Source organism: Rhea americana, unplaced genomic scaffold, assembly GCF_003343005.1.
Source record: "Rhea americana isolate MKP2758 unplaced genomic scaffold, rheAme1 scaffold_69, whole genome shotgun sequence".
NCBI classification, from domain to species: Eukaryota; Metazoa; Chordata; class Aves; order Rheiformes; family Rheidae; genus Rhea; species Rhea americana.
The window spans coordinates 1462894-1483924 of record NW_028186856.1 but is presented as its reverse complement, the minus strand read 5'-3'; the positions used below and the strand labels follow the sequence as shown (position 1 = coordinate 1483924).

Here is a 21031-nt window from a genome sequence, read left to right as displayed (position 1 = left end):
GCACGCGTTCTGGAGTAAGTGCATAACTATATCCCTGCCGTTGTGTCACTAGCCTAGTCCACCTGTTCTTAGCAAGGGTACACTTAYTTTTGACATTTTTATTCTGTCTTTGCCAAAGAGATAGAAAAAGGTGCAGTTCAGAAAAGCTCTGGGACAAGAAGCGATCACAAGAGTAGAAGAGGTGCTTCCTAGGAAGCCACCTAGTGATGCTTTCCTTTAACTGTGTAGTTAGGTAGAACTTAGCTAAACCAACATTACTTCCAGAGCAAGGATAAAGTTTTAGAAAAGGACACCCCATGTATGTCATTCTATTCAGAGTAGCCATTTACGTCATGAATGCAGTTTCCTGTCKTGTTCTGTAAAGGCCTCAGCCAAAGTGGAAAGTTTTCTTACCTCTTCACTTGTTCATGCAGGCAAATAACAGACAAAGAGGAAGGCCTCTTTGTTTAGTGACTCCTTCCGACATGCCTGGAAAATAGCATGAAACACTGAAATGGCATTAAACACTGCCTCCCTTAGCAGGCTGTCATAACCAAAAAAAAAAAAAAAAAAAGTTGCATTCCACTTAAAATTAAAGCACGCAATAAAAGCAGATTTTACTAGTACCCCAGGCAGAAATTCCAGACAAAAGGATCATCTACCACATCTATTTGATGAAGCATTTGTAAGTTGCCAAATGTTTGTTCTTCAAAAAAGGTAAATGTATAAAACAACATTTGTTCTTCTCTGTGAGGGAACTGGAGGGTCAGCTCTAACTCCTGTTTGGAGCTGATTGGAAATTGCCAACAATAAAGAAGTATAAAATGAAGTTTGCAGAGAAGAATGGAAAGATTCCCTTCTAGAATGCAGTACCAGGCCAAGTGGATGCATACATGCTTTCTAAAAAAACAGAAGTGTTTTCTTATGGCAGCATCAGTGCTTTTCACAGGGAGCAAAAAGAAAGCATCATCATTTCTGTATCTGTTCATGTAGTGATTTCTTGAGAACTGCACTTTCCTAACCTTAATAAAGTTACRTATCTAATAGAACAAGTAGTTTTTAACTTCCTGAAGGATTTCCACACAAAATGATTTCTAATCACAACAGACAGCTGGCTTCAGGTGTGAAACAAGGTGATACCTTGCAGATTTCTTTCTGTCCTCAACACATCTCCAAGAGAAAGTTGGAGTTTCTACACRTTTTTAAATGTACAAGATGAGTTAAGGATGGAGACAGCGTACAGAACTGAATGACCTAAGCTGAAGGCCACACTTCTAGAAACAAGGTGCCTTAGATTCCTCTTCCAAATCTCTCAAAACCTGCTTCTCTCCTAGGTTTCTAAGCACACATCTGCAGAAACACTCATACAAGAGACTTTTGGATTTTATCTCTCAGTACATTTTTCTGTATATTGTCCATTTATTTTTACTGTGAGTACCCCATGATCCCTCACRTGATAGCTTCTTCACTATCTTATAAAAGTATGAAGTATGGTCCAAGCAACCCTAGGAAAGCTTAAAACAGTAGACTAGGAGTAGCAGTATTACTCATGTTTTGGAATCAATGGAATAGTATCATAATAGACCAGAAAGAATGGCTTTTACTAGACCAGGTTACCTGATATGGTATGAGTATTTGCTATATAAAGCAGGACAGTAAAAGGCTGAGAAGAACAGGTTTTAATGAGGGAAAGGAGAAATATAGCAATACAGCCAATACAAAAAAAGTACACAATATAACACAAATGTCTAATAAATTAGCAGAGAACTTGAGAAACAGGAAGAAAGTTTCAGATGGTTAAAGAAAGAGAATTGCTCAAAAAGATACAATCTTAAGTCTTCATTGATATATATACATTCTTGGCAGTATAGGAAACGTGTAGAGTTCTTACATAGAAAATATTGACTGTCTGMAGTAGTAGCATCACTTCCTGAAGAATATTTGCATATGGTACATAAGAATACACACAGGCAATTTAGCATTCAAAAACTCTCCAAGAAGTGAAGAAAATCATTACGGACCCTTCTTGGTAGACAGGCTTCTCTTTCTAACAGCAGCAATTGGATCTGTTCAGCATTCAGTATGAAAAAACTCAAACCAAACAAACCTGAAAATAGCAAAGAATAAGCAAGACTTTTCCAGTGTACAACAAATTATGCACCAATCAGGCAGCAAGACTGAATACATCAAAATACCCCTGCCTCACCAAGCTTCCCCCTGCTTTTCAAGATCAAATTATTTTCCCTCTTCCTCAGACATCTCCAAGCTTTTCTTCCTGAGGATATGAATTAACAGGTGAGCGTGAGTCAAACGTAAGTGAGAAGAAGGATCAACAGCTGTTAACCTTAACACCAAGACATGGGAAGTTTACAGGAAGAGGTGTCTGATATTGGCTATCAGTCACAGCTCGTAACATCAGCAGTCTAAGAATTATGAGGGAGCCAGAAAGCTTCAGATAAAGGAGACAAATTTGTACTGTCTCCACTATTTTAGCGCTTTTGTAGTTCAGAGCAAATCTATTTCTTAGGAATCTTAGAGTGAGACAGTTAGAAGACATCTCCTGTAGAGCACCTAGGCTTAGCTCCTAGGTCAAAAATCTACCGCTACCAGCCTCCTCAGTTGACCCATTATTCTCCCCTTAAACCTCCCCTAACTAGATATTCATATAAGCAATTTTGCTAAAAGCAATTTTGGTAATAGCTGCCACATGGCCGCATAGCATACAGGCCTCTGAAAGATTATGGGAAGATGCAGCCAAAAGCATATGCCACACAGAAAAAGATTCTTTCTTCAGTCATCACTTCTATGGACAAGAGTAACCAGTGTTCATTACTAAAGTGCTTGTACTAAAGAGTCAGCAAAATATGCTGCAGAAACAAACTATTGCCAAGATTGCTTAAAGTGAAATGCATCTCCAGGGGAAAGTGGAATTATAAATAAACTTCTATATAAAAGATCAAACAAAAATGCTGATATAGCATTTATGCTTCCCTGTAAAAGCATCCCCTCTGCCATTCAATCATTACTAATTGAAGGGTTAGATAGACCATAGGGGATAGACCATATCGAGGCAACCTAGGCAGCTGTCAGGAATACAGGATAAGGAGAAAAAATGTTACATACAGTAGTGAGAGACAGTTTTATTACAGACGTTAAAGAAGTAATAGCAACCAAAAAGATTTTCAAAGTGGTTAGAACTAAATTTGAGAAATTCTGAAACTGGAGAAACTCCTCCCCCCTCCCCCAAGAAAAAAGGGTTAAAAATAATCATGGTGTCATGGTGATGCACATCATCAACATGCTAAAAAAGACTAGGTTCTGATTCATATCCGTAGGAAAAAGGAAGTAAGTAAAATGGAAAAATAAGAGAAAGAGAAACAAGAGGTTTTGGGAAAATCTCACAGGCAAGAAGCGCTGCCACAAAGAGWCAGTAGAAGCCCATGAATTCAGGTGGTTCATGTCTCCCTGCTATTACCTATATCTGACCCCAAACTTCCACACTTGGAGTCTTAACCTGGACAGGCTGCAGGCTTCATAACTTTAAGCACCTGCTGATCTGATCCTGCTCAAGGCCAGTCTAATCAACACAGTGCTTAAAACAGTGTCCACAACACTGGCTGGGTGCAAACCACACGGTGATAAGTTTATATGCGAGGGATTTTGCTTTGGGGAAGGAGGATTTGCCCTGAGAACTTGCAGTTGCAGGAAAGAGACTGGCATTATGCAGAGCTTAAAGGAAGAGATACAAAGACTGACATACAGCTTGATACATCAGCGCAGCAGGACTGAGTCTGTGGAAAATAAAATGTAGATACAAGTTTGTTTTTCTTTTCTTTTTTTTCCCCATTTCTTCAGAGCAGCTGAAGAAAGCTGGTGTGTGTTTCCTGTCTCCACACCAAAGAGAAACTGTAGATCTTTCTCAGTGCCTGTGAACTTCAGAGTGTATCACATGTGATTTCCTTCTGTAGCCCTGCCAGCAGTCTCTCATTGTAGTTTGTTCTTTTAAACGTATATTTAGCTTTCATTTATTAACCAATTAAACAGCAGCCTATCAAGATCCATTGCTTTCACTGTAGTTTCCTTGCCAATCCATACTGCCCTAAAGCCCTGTTTTGGGAAATGCTGAGGGTCATATATTTTTGTTTATATGTTTTAGATAGGACAGGTGGGCTGACAAGCACTCACAGAAGCTCTAGTACAAAGCCTTTATAAGAGAAAACAAGGTTAAATAGTTTTTCTAAGTAAGGATGTGAAATCAGTATGCATTTTAAATATCTCCGTAGARCCTGCTTGGTAGAACAGCATTCAGTTCTCTTGCTATTAGGTAACTTTCTAAGAAAAATTAAGTTTATATTTATCTCCTGAGTAAATAACTGGAAAGTTTGATATGCAAAAAACACAGCCTCTTTGCCAGACAAGGTTTTCAGTGTGATACCTGGCAACGTGCATTTACAATAAAAATTAAGTTAAAAAAGAAAAAAAAAATCACAGCAACCTTCGTGTTAAAATTAAGACACAATYCCTTATTACTGCTCAATATGAATTGGAAAGGGTTTAATTCAGGGGAGACTGAGTAACAGTTAYATTCTGAAAACACATGCTCTGTGAGAGTGGGGAAGGTTGAAACGTAACTGCTAGGTGGCAAAGCTTCCCAAAGCTTCTAGGGCTCAAGGCTAGGCGGGTGTTGAGCTAAAGCGCAGTGGCATAGCAGCTGCAGAGCATGTTTTCAGCCCCTATCACAGCAAGAAGCAAGCTTATTTAAGGCAACTAAGGCTCAGTCTTAACTGTGCCACTTTCCTGTTGGGAAGAACAAGTAAAGTGTATGTAATGAGGAACATGTGCCAAAGAATCAGGCTTGCTGGGGAGATGTTAACACCTTGCTGTCACTGAGGAAAGGAAGCCTCTGAACACCAGARAGGAATAGGAGGGTGATGTTGAAAAGGAGGTCAAGCCTCCCTGGCAGGAAAGTCAAGACCGATAATATACCAGCCTTAAGAATACTTTTGTTTAAAGACAGGAGTGCATGGTGCGAGTTCTCTCTAATCTGCCATTTCATGAGGTTTAAACAACAGTTTCAGAAAAGAAGGGGAAAAAAGCAGCCTACCTCCTAGCAAGTTGGAGGTGGAATAATAGAGAAAAACTGAAAACTGCTAAGAAAAGGAGCACACCTTTTCTTAGGTGTGTACCTAAGAGGAAGAGGAAAGAGTACACCCAGCAAAAATTGGAGGTTTGAAAGATACCTTAGAGACACTGAAACTAGTTCAGTGCTCCCATATGCAATCACCCCAGTATAATTCTTTCCAGAAATGGTCAAATCAGAAGAGCCTTTCTTGTGTGTCCTTGTGTGCYCAGGTCCAGTATTCTTCAATGTGACCACTAATATTTTTGTTTCTACTGAAAATACACTACCTGGTACATTATAAGATAGTAAACTAGGAGAGAAAACTAAAAAGTTTGGTTTGTATAGCTTACAAAGAAGGTGGTGTAGAGGGAATACGTTTATGAGTGGGATTGCGCATGACATGGATGCCTGCAGAAGAGGAAGACAGCATCAATAACCCAAAGAGTGCTTTTGAGGCTTCCTGCTCCTGTATAAGTTTCACTCAGCACTAATCTATGAGGGCAAGATCTCTACAACCTTTCCAAACCTAGAGCTCACAAGTGCACCCTGACTGTCTGTGAACATTTATGTTAGGACATTACAAACTAAGTACAATGACATACTGAGCAGCACAGAAACTAACAGCCTGGGCTCGTTTAAATTTGACCATCTGTGACTTTGCATGAAAGATCTTGAGGGCAATTGATGGATTTCTGGCATTCATCCCAGAGTAAATATAAAATTGTGTAACTACACATAAAAAGCCTTTTATTATATTTAAGAAACACAAACATCAAACATTATAAACAGTGCCTCATTTATAGTGCTTCTATCCATCATCTATGGATGATTCTCTGTTAGTAATGACTACTGAAGCATGATTTTAAGCACTGATTTTTCTCCTTTTGTTTATTTCTCTCTTTCATAGCAATAAATAAAAGGAAAGYATTGGTCACTTTATATTTGGGAACTTGAAATTATTCTCTATTCTCTTCTATGCAACTGGAGAAGGTTAGGAAGCAGTCTTTAAATGTTAAGATTTGTGCACAGATCAGGCCAACAAATAACATACTCATTTTGGGACTTTGTGCTACGATTGTGATTATTTCTAAAATACAACCCATGTTTTTCAGTAAACCAGAATTACTTATAAAAGCCAACACAAAGAAAAAGGTGGCATAAATTTGAGCTGCAATACATTATTATTTCTGTTTTGACTGCAARACTCCCCATTATAGTTTCCATCTTCTGTTTCAGTTCTCTACAGGTCGCTTGCAGTTAGTTTGCTAAATCAAGTCTACTGAGAAATTCAATATACATTTCTACACCTAGTCATTCAAGTGCTGAAAGGTAGAGAAGAATCAAGTTGCATTAGAAACACTTAAGAAAAAAAAAGTATTATTTTAAAATCTAAAACCCCTGAGAGCAGTGGTATAGGCAAAGAACTGTGGATGTCACAGAGACCAGAAAGGTAAAAATAGTGTTCAGAGAAGAGAAAGATCTGCCTGATAATTTTGATTTTACTGGCAGTATAATAATCACTCCTAGAGTGACCCTATAGAGTAAGACACAGTAAGTCCTAGCCTAGGCCTGAAGATCAAGAAAGAGGAAGGAGTCAAAATGAGTTAGGAAAATAAAAGGGGGCATTTTCATTAACCAACAGAAAATACGGAGGTGAAGGAAGYGACATATGGAGCTGAGTTTATCCTGCTTCAGTATGGACACTAATGAGGTTCTTCACAGCATTTAAACATTAATGATATAATTCAAATTGACTTATATTTGAGCTACAGCATTCCTCCTCATTGCTACGCATGTACTCCCTCCTGCTCCCCTAGCTGGCGTTAGTGCTCTTTCAACAACATGATGAGTCAGTTGAGGGAGCCAGCCTAGCTGAAAGCTAAAGTGATGCATTTTCAATCAGAGCAGGGCCCTAAATCACTATGTGGTTGCAAAAGCCAGCCTAAAGGAGGGACTGAGAGTGCACAGCAGTGACTTCCAGGACGCAGGCAGCCCAGTCTAGGGGGATGCCTGGTCTACATCCCCTAAAGATGACTGACTGTGAGGCATTAAGAATAAAAGCTGAGAAGCTATAAAAGTCAGAATATGCTGATCATGTTTATAAAGGATGAAATAACCATAACACATTTCTGACAGCATTGGCATGACCATGACTGTTTAGCCTCCTCCTCACAAATAGTTCAAGCCGTACTGTTCACCGTGCCTTTAGGTATGAGCTCCCTTCTCTGCACCTTTCACAAAGTTCTCAAAAATGGAGCTCTCRCCCTCCCAGTTTGTTACATTAACACTATCTTGTCCAAACCAAGCCTTAAAAACTTCGTTCTCTCTACCCAATAAATACAAGGAAAAAAAAATCAACAAATGACATGATCAATTCAGCCAYCACCACCACATTAGTCCCTTGGTTTGCCCTCCTGTGGGCTCCTGTCACTCCTTATGAATGTTTTAACATCTGTGTCACAGAAACTCTAGTCAGGACCTGCTCAATGAGGCTCAGGTCCACAGCGAAGACAGTCTTTGTCCCAGAACATGCACAGGCTAAGAAGAAGAGGGCAAAGTAAGACAGTAGTTCATGGCACAAGATGCTAAGCAACGTTCTCAACATACGAACTGCCTTGCCTCCACCGCTTAGATAGCAAACTGTCTGGGGGAGGACACTTTGCATCCTGCTCTTGTACAGTGTCACCTGGGGCATTGTTGTGAATCACCAAGTGAAAACAGTAATACTAAATCAGYCTTCACAGTTATTCTAACTGGCTCTTATAACTGCTACTTCTTACATCAATAAGWGTATTTACAAAAAGATATCTTATCTCTTAACTTGAAATAGGAGTTTTTAGAAGTATCCTAAAGCTATCTAACGAGCTGCATATAAGCACCTGATAGGAACTACCGTCAATGTTTTTTTAGGGCTTGCCTGTGTGCCCTCTTCATCTGACAGGTTTTATATTTTCATAGGAGTGAAGGTGTTCAAGATTTGGTCCCATTCAACCCTTATAAAAGAAGCTACTTTGTAACAGAGAACCCTTTTCCCCTCATCTACTAAATTATAGACATTTCTTCAGAATCCTGTAATAAATTCAGAAAGTGTTAAGTGGGCTAACACAGCATTCAATCATTGGGTCAAATTTTATTCTGACCAACCTGTCTATAGCTTAGAGATRGCAATGTGACAGAATATCTAAAACAGTTGCATTGAGTATCTGTAGCTCTAACTATATCGCTGCATCTGTTCACAAAGCAAAGTTCATAGGTAGGTAGACGTTACCCCTACCTACAAACCTTGTCTTATTATCACTTATCACAGTACTTTTATCCCTTATCTGATCACTGCACAAATTTCCAAGCCAATTAAATCAAACAGGATTTTTTTTAATTTAAAAATCAAGATGGTAAAATAAAAACATATAGATGAGAATATTAAAGGTCAGGAATATGAATAAAGCATGCCTCCAAGCATTTTAAAAATTTGCTAAGTAAGCCTTCAGTTTGATCTCTGATAGCCATATATCCACTCCCGTGATTCCTGTGCAATAATATATTTTGTGAAACATGCTTATTCATCAGAGATCAGAACAGCTCTGAAAAGTCAAGCTAAAATTTAAACAAGTGTTTTTTGGCATCTTTAGTTTATGTTAGACCAGGTGGCAGCTGTTGGAAGATCATTTTGATTTAACAAGTTCTTGTTTTGTTAGCAAAGAAAAACATTGTTGAACCAAATTCTACTGACAGTGAACAAATATTTCTCCTCCATCAGACCAAATATTTTCATTTGTCATCTTAGTAGGGTCATCTTTGGGGTCAAAAAAGAAAAAAAAATTGTTCTTAGATGAACTCAAAAATAGTTTAACAGCTCAGTGTTTTACAGGAGGTAATTATTACCCCATACTCAGTACTAATGAGGTTGCAGCTGGAGTACTGCAGCACAATTTGGGCATTATACTTCAAAAACYAAACAGATTTCTAAAGAAAGCATCTGAAATGGTGGAAAAATAGGACCTTTGTGAAAGAACTGATAGACATGGGCTTCTTCAGTTTAGAAAAGAAAAATTAGARAAAAGAAAATTTTAAAAAAAGTTATTGACAAGTCTTATAGTAGGTAAAAGATTGCAATAAAGATGAAAGCATACAGGCAGTAAGTGACCAAACTTGAGATTGCACAAATTTGTGGAAGAAAATTTCATCAAGGCCTGTTAAACTTGCAGCCGTCACCACTGGCTMAGGAAGTCCCTGAGCCACAAGTTGTTGGGGACAAGGGAAGTAGCTGTGGGAAACCAGCGTTACACGATCTTCCTTTCCTCATACCCTCCCTTTGGCAGCTGCTATTAGTCACACCAGAGACAAGACTGCAGAGCAGCCTGACCCTTTACTCTGACCAAATGCCACCATTCTACCATTCTCACACTCTCTGCTCTTATTTAGATGAGACACTAAGAAAAGCTTTTAGTTCTAGAGTAGTTAACATGGGAAAAAGCTACTTATGGAGCAGCAGCAGCCTTTCACTAAGTATACTTGACCTTTTTTTTTCTGTAGAAAGGGGTAGATTACAAGATCGCAAAGTTCAGTGAAGGCCAACCACTCTCCACAATTCACCATTTAGATGATTTTTTTACTAGCAAAGAAATTAACTGTCACAAATGCTGCTATTCAAACACACATAAAACTTCCAAGGTAAACAAACAATCTGGTCAAACAAATGTGCTGAGGGCAAAATCTAGAAACTCAGTATACCTGGCTACTCTGCCAGGACTTCACCTTCTATTTAGGTAATTAACTGCAAGACCCAGTGATGACTAGTACTCCTTTGTCGGGAGTGAAACTGTCATATTACTGTAGCCGATAGCAGAGGCCTTCACGTTTGATGATTTTGCTTATAGTTGACACAAGTACATTCTGGCCCATTTGAAAGATTTTGAATTATCTGTAATTCTCACAGTCTGTTCCCATTATACCAGTGTTCCGTTTAAAAAAAGGAGCAATTAATGTTCCTATTATAGATTTTTGTCTATCTGACATTTGAGCCTTTACCTATCTCTATAGCTGTAAAATTAAGCAACATAAAAGATGTAGTGCTAGACTGCAATCTAATCTAGAAAGCAAATATCGTCTTTGGAGTGCCTTGCAGGTAGGTCAGGAGGAGAAGCAATTATTTAACTGTACATAACTACTACTTTCTTTACAGAGCTGCTAATTAAAAGTGAATGATGGAAAATACGTTTATTGTTGGCTCTGCTCTTTGCAAAGAATTTTGGCTGCTGATATCCTTTGGTATAACTCTTTTACTGTGGATTTCCTGATTAACACATTTCAAAAAGTTACAAAGTCCTAAGAAGCAAATGCTCTGTTTTCACAAAAATCCCTCTCTATAGTAATAAGCCAAAGAATACAAGACAGCACTCAGACCTTGACATGCTCAATATATTAATGAAACTCTCTAGCTCTAAAACAAACTCTTGTGTGTTTTCTTTACATATATATATAAATTAAATGCATAAATAAATGAAGATTGCCAAGAAATCTGTCAGGTTCTTTAAAGAATCTGCAGCGTGTACACACAGTCCTTTCAGAGAACATCGTTACAAGAAAATTTAGGTTATAACAGACCATGTAAGCGTAGCTAGAAGATGGTTCTCAAATCAAAGGAATCCGTGCTTTGTATGTTGTAGACTGTTAGCCATATTCTTCAGAAGAGAGGATATTAAATAAAGAGCAAGTGACTCCACATGCACATATATGTTACATTTAAGATTGAGTTAAGTAAGACCATTTTTGTGCATGTAACTCAATTAAATTGCTTGTAGAAAATCTATTTGTTCAAAGCAGGATCAGAACTTGCTCCAAAAATTCGTACTTTTATCGTACCAATGTCTAATGTCAAGGCTATAGGTTCACAGTACACTGTCTTTGCCACTAACATAAATGTTAGAGATCCTGAGCCTCACTCCATACTCATATCACAGTATGTGCTGATTTGGGGTACACGCTGTAAACTGCATCATTGAAATAYGATGAAAAAAAAAAGGGGGGGGGTGATATTTTTAACTGGATTGGATTATAAACATGACCAAAAAGAAGTTGCATTGACCTAGCTGAGGGATGAGAATGAAAGATCTGAAGTCTATCCTAGTAGCACTGCTAAGTACTGATGCTACTACAGACTTTATCAAAAACTGTTGAGTACAAACTTGATCATTTTGCAAGTCCTTATCATAGCAGTTTTCCTGGTACACTAAGATTTGGATCCCAGAKGAAAGAAGAAGAAGAAAGAAATTTTGGGATACACAGCACCAGATCATGAGATATTGGTGGCGAGGTCATGGAATAATATTCCATGTAATATTTATTAATGGAATATACTATTAAGCAGTGAGAACAATTATCTAATAAGAAAAATATCTGGGCACTTAGTGAACTCAAAGATCTCAAGTCAAGGATGAGGAAGACTTCATTTTCAGAAGGACTGACAACGCTTCAAACACATAAAGTTTATCCAAAGCAGTGGTTCTAGACTTGAAAAAAAAATTGCTTGTCACAGAGAAAACAATATAATATTTCATTTTCTTAACCTAACCTTTTCAGGCCTAGAAAGCAACAGATTCTACTACTAAGAGGCGGCTTAGCTTCTAAATACATAGTGAAAAGTTTGTTTGTTTTTTTTAAATAAGTTATCATCCATTCAGATTCCAGCCACCCACATGTAACTAAGGGCACAAAATATAATATTCCTGGAAGCATGTCAAAACATTCTCTTACCAAAAGCTGTCTGTGAGGGAGAAGACAGGCATTACATTACGAAAATAATAATGAGTCACATGTTCCCTTCTCTGTAAGCTCTTTACCCAGTTAGGGTTTGTGAAGAAAGACATATATTTATGCTCACAGTGTTCCTATTAAATCACTACTAGAGAAGAGGGAAGCTGAAGGAAAGCATTTGTTTTCTGACATGTGGTCAAGGCTTCCACCTCAACCTGCTGACCTTCGCCAGCTTCCCTACTTCCCACAACAGCATCCCAGGAAAGGTACTGCTCTGAACCACTTGCATCTCCACACCCTTTATTCTAAAGAATCATTGGGTTCAAAGAGGCAATGACCTAAGTAATGGGTGAAGCAWTTTCTGGCTGGAAATTTATCCAGGTCCAAGCAGAATATTCCATGCAGAGGTGCTCTCTCACCATCAGAGATGAGGAGCCTTTTCCTCACTAGGTATCAGAGGGCAAAAGGCATCAAAACTATTGATCAGCTCCTCTGTGAGGTGACCCTCTGCCATACCAGAGTTTGCTGCTCCTCATACCACTGCTACAGAGAAAGAAAAAGCAAAAAACAAAACACACAATCTCATAGCAAACATCCAGACTTGGGTGTCAACTAGGTTACAAGATACATCTTAGAAAATAAATGATTCTTGTTCTCTCATGGACTCTTAGTCACATGGTTTATAGCTGTGATCTAAGGAAAAATGAAAGAACATTAGGGAAAAGCAAGTATGTTATTTAAACAAAATACTGCATGTTGTAAGACAAATTAACTTAGCTTTAAGAAAATTACTTTAGGACATAAAAATAAGTGTACAATGAACAAACTGTAGCCCTGTACAAATAATATAAATCAAATATCTTAAGGTTCAATTTACAAAAGGTTAACAAATAATTAATAGCCATTTTAATAAATAGCTATCAAATTCTCATCCATCATCAATCGAACAGATAGCTTTTAGCCATCTATACTACTTTCTACTGACATGTTTGTAGCCCTAACATAGCGTATTTCTCTAACATGAATTATAACATCTTGAAATCATTTATTAACCCTTCATAAAATTCTAAACAAACCTTAACAGGAAGCACGACTAACTTTGTACTATTTCAGCCCCATATCCCAGGACACATGAAATACTAGCTCTTCCGTGTTTTTATTTAAAATTCTACATTTTAGTTGGGAGCATCACTGGCTACAGAATCACAAATGCCTACAGTGGCTTAACCACCACACTGCAGACACAGGAAGTGAAACAAAAGTGGTAGCGGAAAATCACAGGGAATAGGCCTTCCAAAATAAATGTCCTGACTTTTTTTGTTGTAACTAACATTGAAACCACAACAACAGAGTCAGAAAGCAAAAAACAGAGTCTGTTGAAATTCAATACTTTTTTTYCCTTATTTTTAGAACAAAAAGAACATTATAATATAAATAAATAAAGCAGAAAACATGAACGTAAATTCCAAAACCACCACTAAGGACTTCAAGAGGCAACAGCCAACTATTTTTGGATGCAACCTAAATTCCTCTTACCTGCAAATTCTCAATATACTTAGAAGTCCTATTTAGTGTATCATACTTAGGGAACAAGACGTATTACATTTAGGTCTCCATTTTTCCATTCAGTAGTTTTGTCTTCAAACTCCCACCTTAGCTACTTCTGTCAAAATCACCTGCAGCTGGCTAACAAAGTTCAGGTCAGACCTGTACTTTTTCTTCACTTTCAGAGCCTCTATCTTCATTCCCATGTTCTTCTATAAGATTTTCATTCTCTTGAATCTTCTCTTCTTCCTCCTCATCCTCATCATCTCCAAAAGTCTGTTCTTGTATTGTAGTAAAAGTAAGAGACCTGGCAGCAACTTGTGCAGCCAAACCAGATGTGAAGTTAAAATCTGTTGATATATGGAGTTGAGCCAGTCTATGCTTGATTTTTGAATGCAATGCATCCTGAAACACCGGCTGTGAAACCTCTACTCCATCCACATCACTCGGCTCAAGTTCTTCTCCTTCCCCTTCACACTGATAATACATTCTTTTTTCGGCCTCTGTAGAAGTACCTTCATCAGTAGTATTATCTTTGTCTTCCTCCATCTCAGGATCTTCATACAAATATTCTGTCCTGCTTTTATCAGCAGCATTCACTCTTAGATTAGAGTCTCTTTCTTCAGATTTATCACAACTTTGGCTACAGTCCTGATTCGCTGTAACTGAATTCATTGGTGATTCCAAATTATTTAGTAGCTTCAGTGGTTCTACAGGTGACAAGGATTTCACTGCAGCTTAAAAAGGGGAAAAAAATGAAATGATAACAAAAAGTAAGCTGCTATATACAATTAATTTATTTGTGTCTTAAAAGATGGAGCATTGTAAAAGATGTGTCAAAATGGATTAAAAAAAATAAAACAATAACAAAAAAGCACAGTCAAAAAAAACCTCCTAAAATAAATCAGTGTTTTCTAACCAGGAAGCTGAAGATGGAGGGTGACAGCTACTTGTCTGAACTATTCCTTAAAATTTATGATGTAAAAAGAGGACATGACATTCGTGATGTTCAAAATAGTATCAAACACAGACGATGCACTCAACGTTAAAGTAAAAAACAAGTAAAACTGCTACACTGAATACAKATTTGAACTGCCTTCCTTTTATCGGATTAGGAAAACTGTTATTTAAAGACAACTGGTACATGAGAAAGTCCTTATATGCAATATCTGAACTCATACATCACAACATGTAAACACAACATGTATTCATACAGTCTGGTAAGGTGTCCTCGCAAATAAAGTGTGGTTTAATTTAGACTCTCTTGAAGTTAGTAGCAGCAGCGAGTCCCATTGCCAGCAACGGGATGCTTGCCAGGAAGTCTCTCCTCCCAGTGTTAAGGGTTAGTATAACACGGTACAATCACTTCTTGAAGAACAGACGTCTTTCTTTTTAACAAAACGATATGGGGTCCATTTCCAAGTAACAGATTCCCTAAACTGCAGTAGCTCCATTAGAGTAGCAGCACGAACATAAATGAGAGCGGCAACAGCAGATTCCCAAGTGGCATTTCCCTTTCTAATTCCATTCTGACTTTATCCCTGTAAGCAGAGATGAAAATAACTCTGGGAAATACACAAACTTTTCACTGGAAACAAACTTTATGGTATTAGGATTTTTCCATTGCATCCTATTTCAGTATTAGTTATTTTAGCTAGGTGAAGGCAGGCGCATCATTATGGCTGTCACATTGCTAATTACCTTTGTTGGCACACTGAAAACCGTGGCTTAGGATTTGTATTGCAGTGTTTGTTTTAAAACATCATACACTGAAGGAGCACTGCACCAGACTTATCTCAATTGTTAGCGTAGCAGCTCTTTCTTAGCTTGAACCCGCCCCTGCTGCTCATTTCTGTGCATTTGCTTGAAGAGGCAGGAATATGCAGGCTTATCTTATCATTTAGGAGCCACCTTTGTTGCCTGCTTCCTCCAAAGAACACTTCCAAAGCCAAAAATTCTAGAAAGGTAAATAGAGAGATACTTCATACTGGTAACTGGCCAACTTACTGAGATGATTAGTAAATAAATAAGGTGGAATTAACCATTTCTCAGAGTATACCCTTCCCAGTACTGGAAGAACTAGGAAATGGTTGTAGAAGAACTGTTGTATAGACAACAASGGAAAGGGGGAAACAGCTGGGAACAGTACAACTACTGACAAAACTAACTTTTTTTTTGGGGGGGGGGGAGAGGCTAGAAGGGATTTTGCACCAGAAAAAAGTGGCTTTATAATGTTTGATTAATGAAAAYCAGGCCACCAACAAATTTTCAAACCTTTTCAAAAGCCCTTCCAGTTTACTGGCTCAACAAGATGCCAAAGGACCAAAACCAAGCACACCTACAGTCCAATAAACTACCTACTGCCCACACTATAAGCAGTATTACCATGTTGCTGGGCCTGGGCACATATCCTTCAGTTTGATACTCTGCTAAGATGGTGGATTATTTTCTGGAATCCGATCTATCATCTCCAGATGACACCATGCTGCCTTGTTTAGACATATCAGCTTTTTGGAGGTGACCTCTTGTGTAGAAACCCTCTACAACTCCTCAGTCAATTAACCAAATCCCTAACAAAGCAGAACATCTTGCTAGGAGAACACATGATTTCTGTAATACAGTCATCCAGCAAAAGCAGGACTGAAGAGGTCATATAAAAATCAAAGCTGATTTAGAATAGAAGAAGAAAAAAACTGTTTCCAGGCTGATCTGGATTGGAGAATAAAGTGGAATTTTGGGGGCCATAATGAATCATAGATTATCTGGAAATAAGTYACATGTTCTTTGCAAGGCACTGCTGTAAGAGGTTGAACACATCTCACTGAGGTAATAGCCAAGATAAACATGAAGAAGTCTAAGAAACTTCTCTACGTGGTTGAAGGGAGTTTCAGAGAGCTCAGCAATGCTAAATTAATAGTTTATCTGGTTATGTAAGCCCTAGACAAAGGTAATTTTTCTATTTGGGGAAGCAAGAGACTAGAATATAAATTCATATGCAGATTTCTGAATCAGTCTGGACCCCAGGGATTACAAATCTGCATTTGTAAAGGGCAATGGAGAAATGCCATATTACAACTATCCTTTGGCTCGGACCAATGCAGGCAAGAATATGAACACTTTTGGTTTTAAATCTTCAAAATAATGCCAGCCACAAATGTGGAAAGCACAACTCACTAAAAGATTTCTTAAAGGAATGATTGTCATGCACAGATAAATAAAGTCTGCTGTAGCAATATGTCAGGGTTCACTAAGTCATATTTAACTGACTTGTGTTTTTTCCTGAAGAAATATCAAAGAAATTCCTCAAAAACAATAGATGTTGTGTCTGAAAGACTGATATGGATAGCAGATTAGATACACACTGTTCCTGAACCAAAAGGAGACAATATGGATTGCTTTCACAAACCCTAGTCATATTTTCCACTTTTGTAGAAGATGGAAAGGAATGTTGTATCTGAATATGAAAAGGAAAGGAACCAATGCCAGTCATGAAGGGCTCCAGGTTAGCAGTAGATTACTGCATATTAGAGGAGTCAGCTGACTCTTTTCAAGGTTAGAGCTGTTCAGTTAAGCTAGTCCATTAATTCAAGAAAGCTATGGCCAGAAATGGCCTGAGGATACACTCATTCAGACAGATATCTTCTAACYTAGATAAGGAAATATTCTATGCAAGCTCTCCTGACAACATTTCTTTCTTGAAACAATCACTACATCTAAGACGTCAAGACTTGTACTGAAGGTAGGATTCCTTCCTTCTCCCTTCAACTGAGAGGAAAGAGAGACTTAAAGAGATTTATGTGAGGCATTGTGGTGTCTTATCTAATACCAGAAAGATAATAAGAAAATCCTGCGCTTGAGTACAATCTGATGCAATCTGTTGTCTTCGCTTTTTTAACTCAACTAGGAGAGAATTCAACATCAATTGCCAAGAGATTTCTTCTACCACAGTTGTAGCTGAATGGACATAAAAAAGAAAGATGTGAAGCACAGATATTCTGTAGTTTTGATTTAGAACAAAACAATCTCATAAACACATATGATTTGTTACTGTGTGTTCCCACTAAATTGTAGAAGGATGCAATCCACCGTCATCYCTCCTGGCAAAAACTTGCCCGGTAGAATCCTTGGATGTGCTCCCAGATGAGGGCTGTTTTTCTTAATGCAGGACAAGAAAAAAATTTAGAGGGCTCTTCCTAACCCTTCTTTAACAGGTAGGGGCAGAAATGGGGAAAAAAGGGAAAAATCAATATACTACTCCCAACTGTAAAGGGAATAAATCAAACAGCTCAAGCAGTGAAAGCAATCAAGCTGTAAACAGTGTTATTGCTGGAACTGAGACCAACTACCTTGTTGAGGCAAGAGAAAATCGCATATTCCTGCCTCTAAGTGCAAGTGGATGGAGCTACCCAGCAGTCCTCATCAGAGTGAGTATAAGCTAGTTCCAAAGAATTCTTCTTGACAGTTTTTTTGGAAACTATATTCTGCATACTCACTCTTTCATGGAAACAAAAACTTCTTTTAGTTTTTTATRGGCCTTTAATATTTCAAAGTCTACCTGTTCACTTTAACCTATACATTTTTAATAATCTAGGATAAATTCTGATGATTACTTCGAACTCTGAGAAGTAATTTAGTAATGCACTCTCATTAAAATTCATATTTACTGCAGAGCAAAGAGAAAGTCAGCTTAGTTAGTATAGTTTATTGCCTCACCGTTCTCTGAATGCTGTGCTTAATAGCTTGTGTACTTAATATTTTAGCTCACTATTTTGTTTGGAGCCAAATTCCTATTTCATAGAGTTCTTTTCAATATATAGTCAAATGATTGTTAAAACATAATTCCAAACAGATGGAAGAGTAAACAAGGGCCACAAAGCTCTATCAAAGGCACTACTATAGCTGAGTACTATTAGTATTCTAATAGTCAGAAGTTGATGGTAAACAGATACCTACCCTTAGAAAGAAAATAATTTTTCAAAGCAGTGCTTACCATGGTCACTGAATAGCAGCTGTTTCCATTTCTGTCTTTCTGCTTCTGAGGCTTTAAATCCCAATACAGATTTCAATTCCTGTAATACTCTCTTGGATTCCTCTCTTTCCCGTTTTTGTCTCTCTCTCTCTTCCTGGGAAAAGCAGTAAAAATCTTCCCTTTTGTATTCATTGTCCATATCTGAATCATCAACATATGCTTCTAATTCCTAAAGAAAGAAAGAAAGAATGAAAGAAAGGATAAAAACTGTTTTTGATGTTCRCCTTCAGCATAGACTCTCCTACAAGCTGATGTGTGATCAAGTGATCTCAAAACAAGCCAACTACCATAAGAGATTGAGCCCTTGTTTGAGCAAAGCTAGTGGATCTGACACTATTCTAAGTTATGCTTGTATAATTTTGGAGCAAGTCCATTTACTCTAAGTTAACAAAACTGTGGTCACCCAAGATTTATTTTCATATAAATACACAAGTTTCATAAAGTATATACCTTGGAAATGGGAGTCCATTGCTCCGTAATTACTGATAGCAATAAGTAGTGCCAATGTGGTTTTCTTTCTTTCTTTTTTTTTAATTCACACCATAAGCAATTCTTACACAATCAGGCATCCTGCTAATTTAACTTACATCAATTCTTATCAAGAATATGTTGAAAATAGTGAACTCCTCCTCCAATTTTTACTACATTGACTTACAAACATGAAAAATCCTAAGTCATGTTTATATTATGACAGACAGCTGATAAAATTATTCACTTTATTATTCTGATATGGAAAAGAATCTAATGGGAGAGAGAATGTGTGTGGGGTGGGAGGTAACACTAGGAGAAAGCGAGGGAGGAACAAAAGAGAGCAAGAGTGGCCAATCTGCCTTCAGGATGTATCTGCTGTTTGGTTCTGGGGCAGAAGCCAGCCTCTCTTCAAGACTGGGCCAACCATTGCAAGAGTTCCCTTAGAGTGAGGAAACTACACAAAAGTGTTTAGTCTGTTTTAGGTATCTAAAAATGCAGAAATTATACAAACTGCAGACAGGCTAGTTTGTCTAGAAACGTGTCCCTTTTGAATCTGCAGCAGCTGGTCTAATAAAATACAAGACAGACTCAACTTTATATACAGCCTGTTAGCAATTCAAATTTTTTCCTATATTATTTTGACTTGTGTTTCTGCCTCTTTTTTTCTCATTTTTTTCCCAATGTTATAGGTGAATAAGCAAATGCTATTGCTCTTTGTTCTAACATGAGGAACCTCTTTCTATGGAACAATAGAGAGAAAATACATCAAAATTTTCCGTAAGTCCACRTATGAAATGGCATTGGTTACCTACTTTATCTGTTTTGTCAAGACAAAGAAGGTCACTGCACAAGCAGCTCAAAAAAATGGATACAGAAAAAAAGATCCATTTATTAAGTGTTCCTTTTTCTTTTTACCTGCTCTTCAGGGATTGGATCTTTGTCTTCAATGTGTAGGGTAGGCTGTATTAAAGGTACTGTAGTATGCAGTAGGTTGTCACAGGAAGCTTCAAGTTTGCCTTCATGGGAAAGAAAGAAAGAAAGGAATTGAAAAAAAAAGGAAAAGAAAAAAAGATTTTGTGGTATAGTTGACTCATTCAGGCAGAGTCTACACATTTTCATCAGGCAAGATTGGCACATATGAAAAAATGGTGTAAAGGCATGTTAGAATACGCTTAAACACCATATTAGAGAATACTTATATCAAAATAGCTAAGTTTAAGTTGAATCTGATGAAACTTACCTTGGAATACTTTAACTAACAGATCTCAAAATCTTTATAGGCTTTGAAAACCTGAAGAGGAGAGGAAAAATCTGTAAATCAGAAAAGAGACTTGGTGCCCAAGTTTATAATGTGAAATAAAATAWGAGATGGGAAATTACAGACCAATCAGTTTCCATTCATTAGAAAATTCTGGAAGAAATCAAACAAAATGTATATCCATTTGGAAGATAGTAGGGAGATAAAAGACAGCTAATGTAGATTTGTTGAGAATAAAWGATGTCAAACCATTCTAATTTCCTCTTCTGACAGGTCTTATGAATAGGAAGAAGCCAAAGATATCCTGCATCTTGTTTTCAGTATGGCTTTTGACACTGTGTTGTGACCTGCTCATAAGCAAAATGGCCAGGAGAAGTTGCTAATAGTTAGACAGAATGCTCTTGGAAAACCAGGGCATGGTTACCACTCTCAGACAGAAACAACATATTCAGTGAGGATTTGTCGCCAGTCTGATACGCTTCAATATTCTCAATGGGTGAAAGAAAAATGTTTAAGCTCATTAAATCTGCTGACATTTGGATAATCTGCAAAGATACCAAAAGGCAGATTTAGAATGCAAAAAAAAATACTGGAAAAATCAGATAGAGAGTCCATGAAGAATGGGATTTTAGATACAGCAATTCAGTGACAACAGTTGCAAAGTTCTGTACTTTGGAACAGTCAAATGCACAAATATGTGATGACTGACTGGGCATCAAAACTGTAGAAAAAGATCTGAGAGACCTAGCCAACAATATCCTGCTGTGATCAAAAAGCCGAAGTAAATACACATATAAACAATAGCACAGACCGTGAGACACATGAAATTTCATTTRCACTCTGTTTGGTGCCGATAAGGCYTTGGAATCAGTCT

The 21031-nt window shown here is 37.6% G+C and overlaps 1 protein-coding gene across 5 annotated transcripts in view; it reads right to left on the bottom strand.

The window, feature by feature from the left end:
- Positions 1–12991: 12991 nt before the first annotated feature.
- Positions 12992–21031, bottom strand: part of VEZT (vezatin, adherens junctions transmembrane protein) — a 53779-nt gene continuing 45739 nt past the window's right edge. For 4 of the 5 annotated variants that reach the window (XM_085321326.1, XM_085321327.1, XM_085321328.1 and 1 more), the window contains 3 exons: positions 19815–19915; positions 18390–18597; positions 12992–14136 (listed from right to left, as the gene is read on the bottom strand). In XM_085321326.1, coding sequence (XP_085177452.1) covers positions 13556–14136; positions 18390–18597; positions 19815–19915 — 890 coding nt within the window. In that variant the 3' untranslated portion in view covers positions 12992–13555. Of the gene's footprint in view, positions 14137–14946; positions 15357–18389; positions 18598–19814; positions 19916–21031 lie in introns of those variants that run through there. The other variant, XM_085321330.1, reaches the window with a different exon arrangement.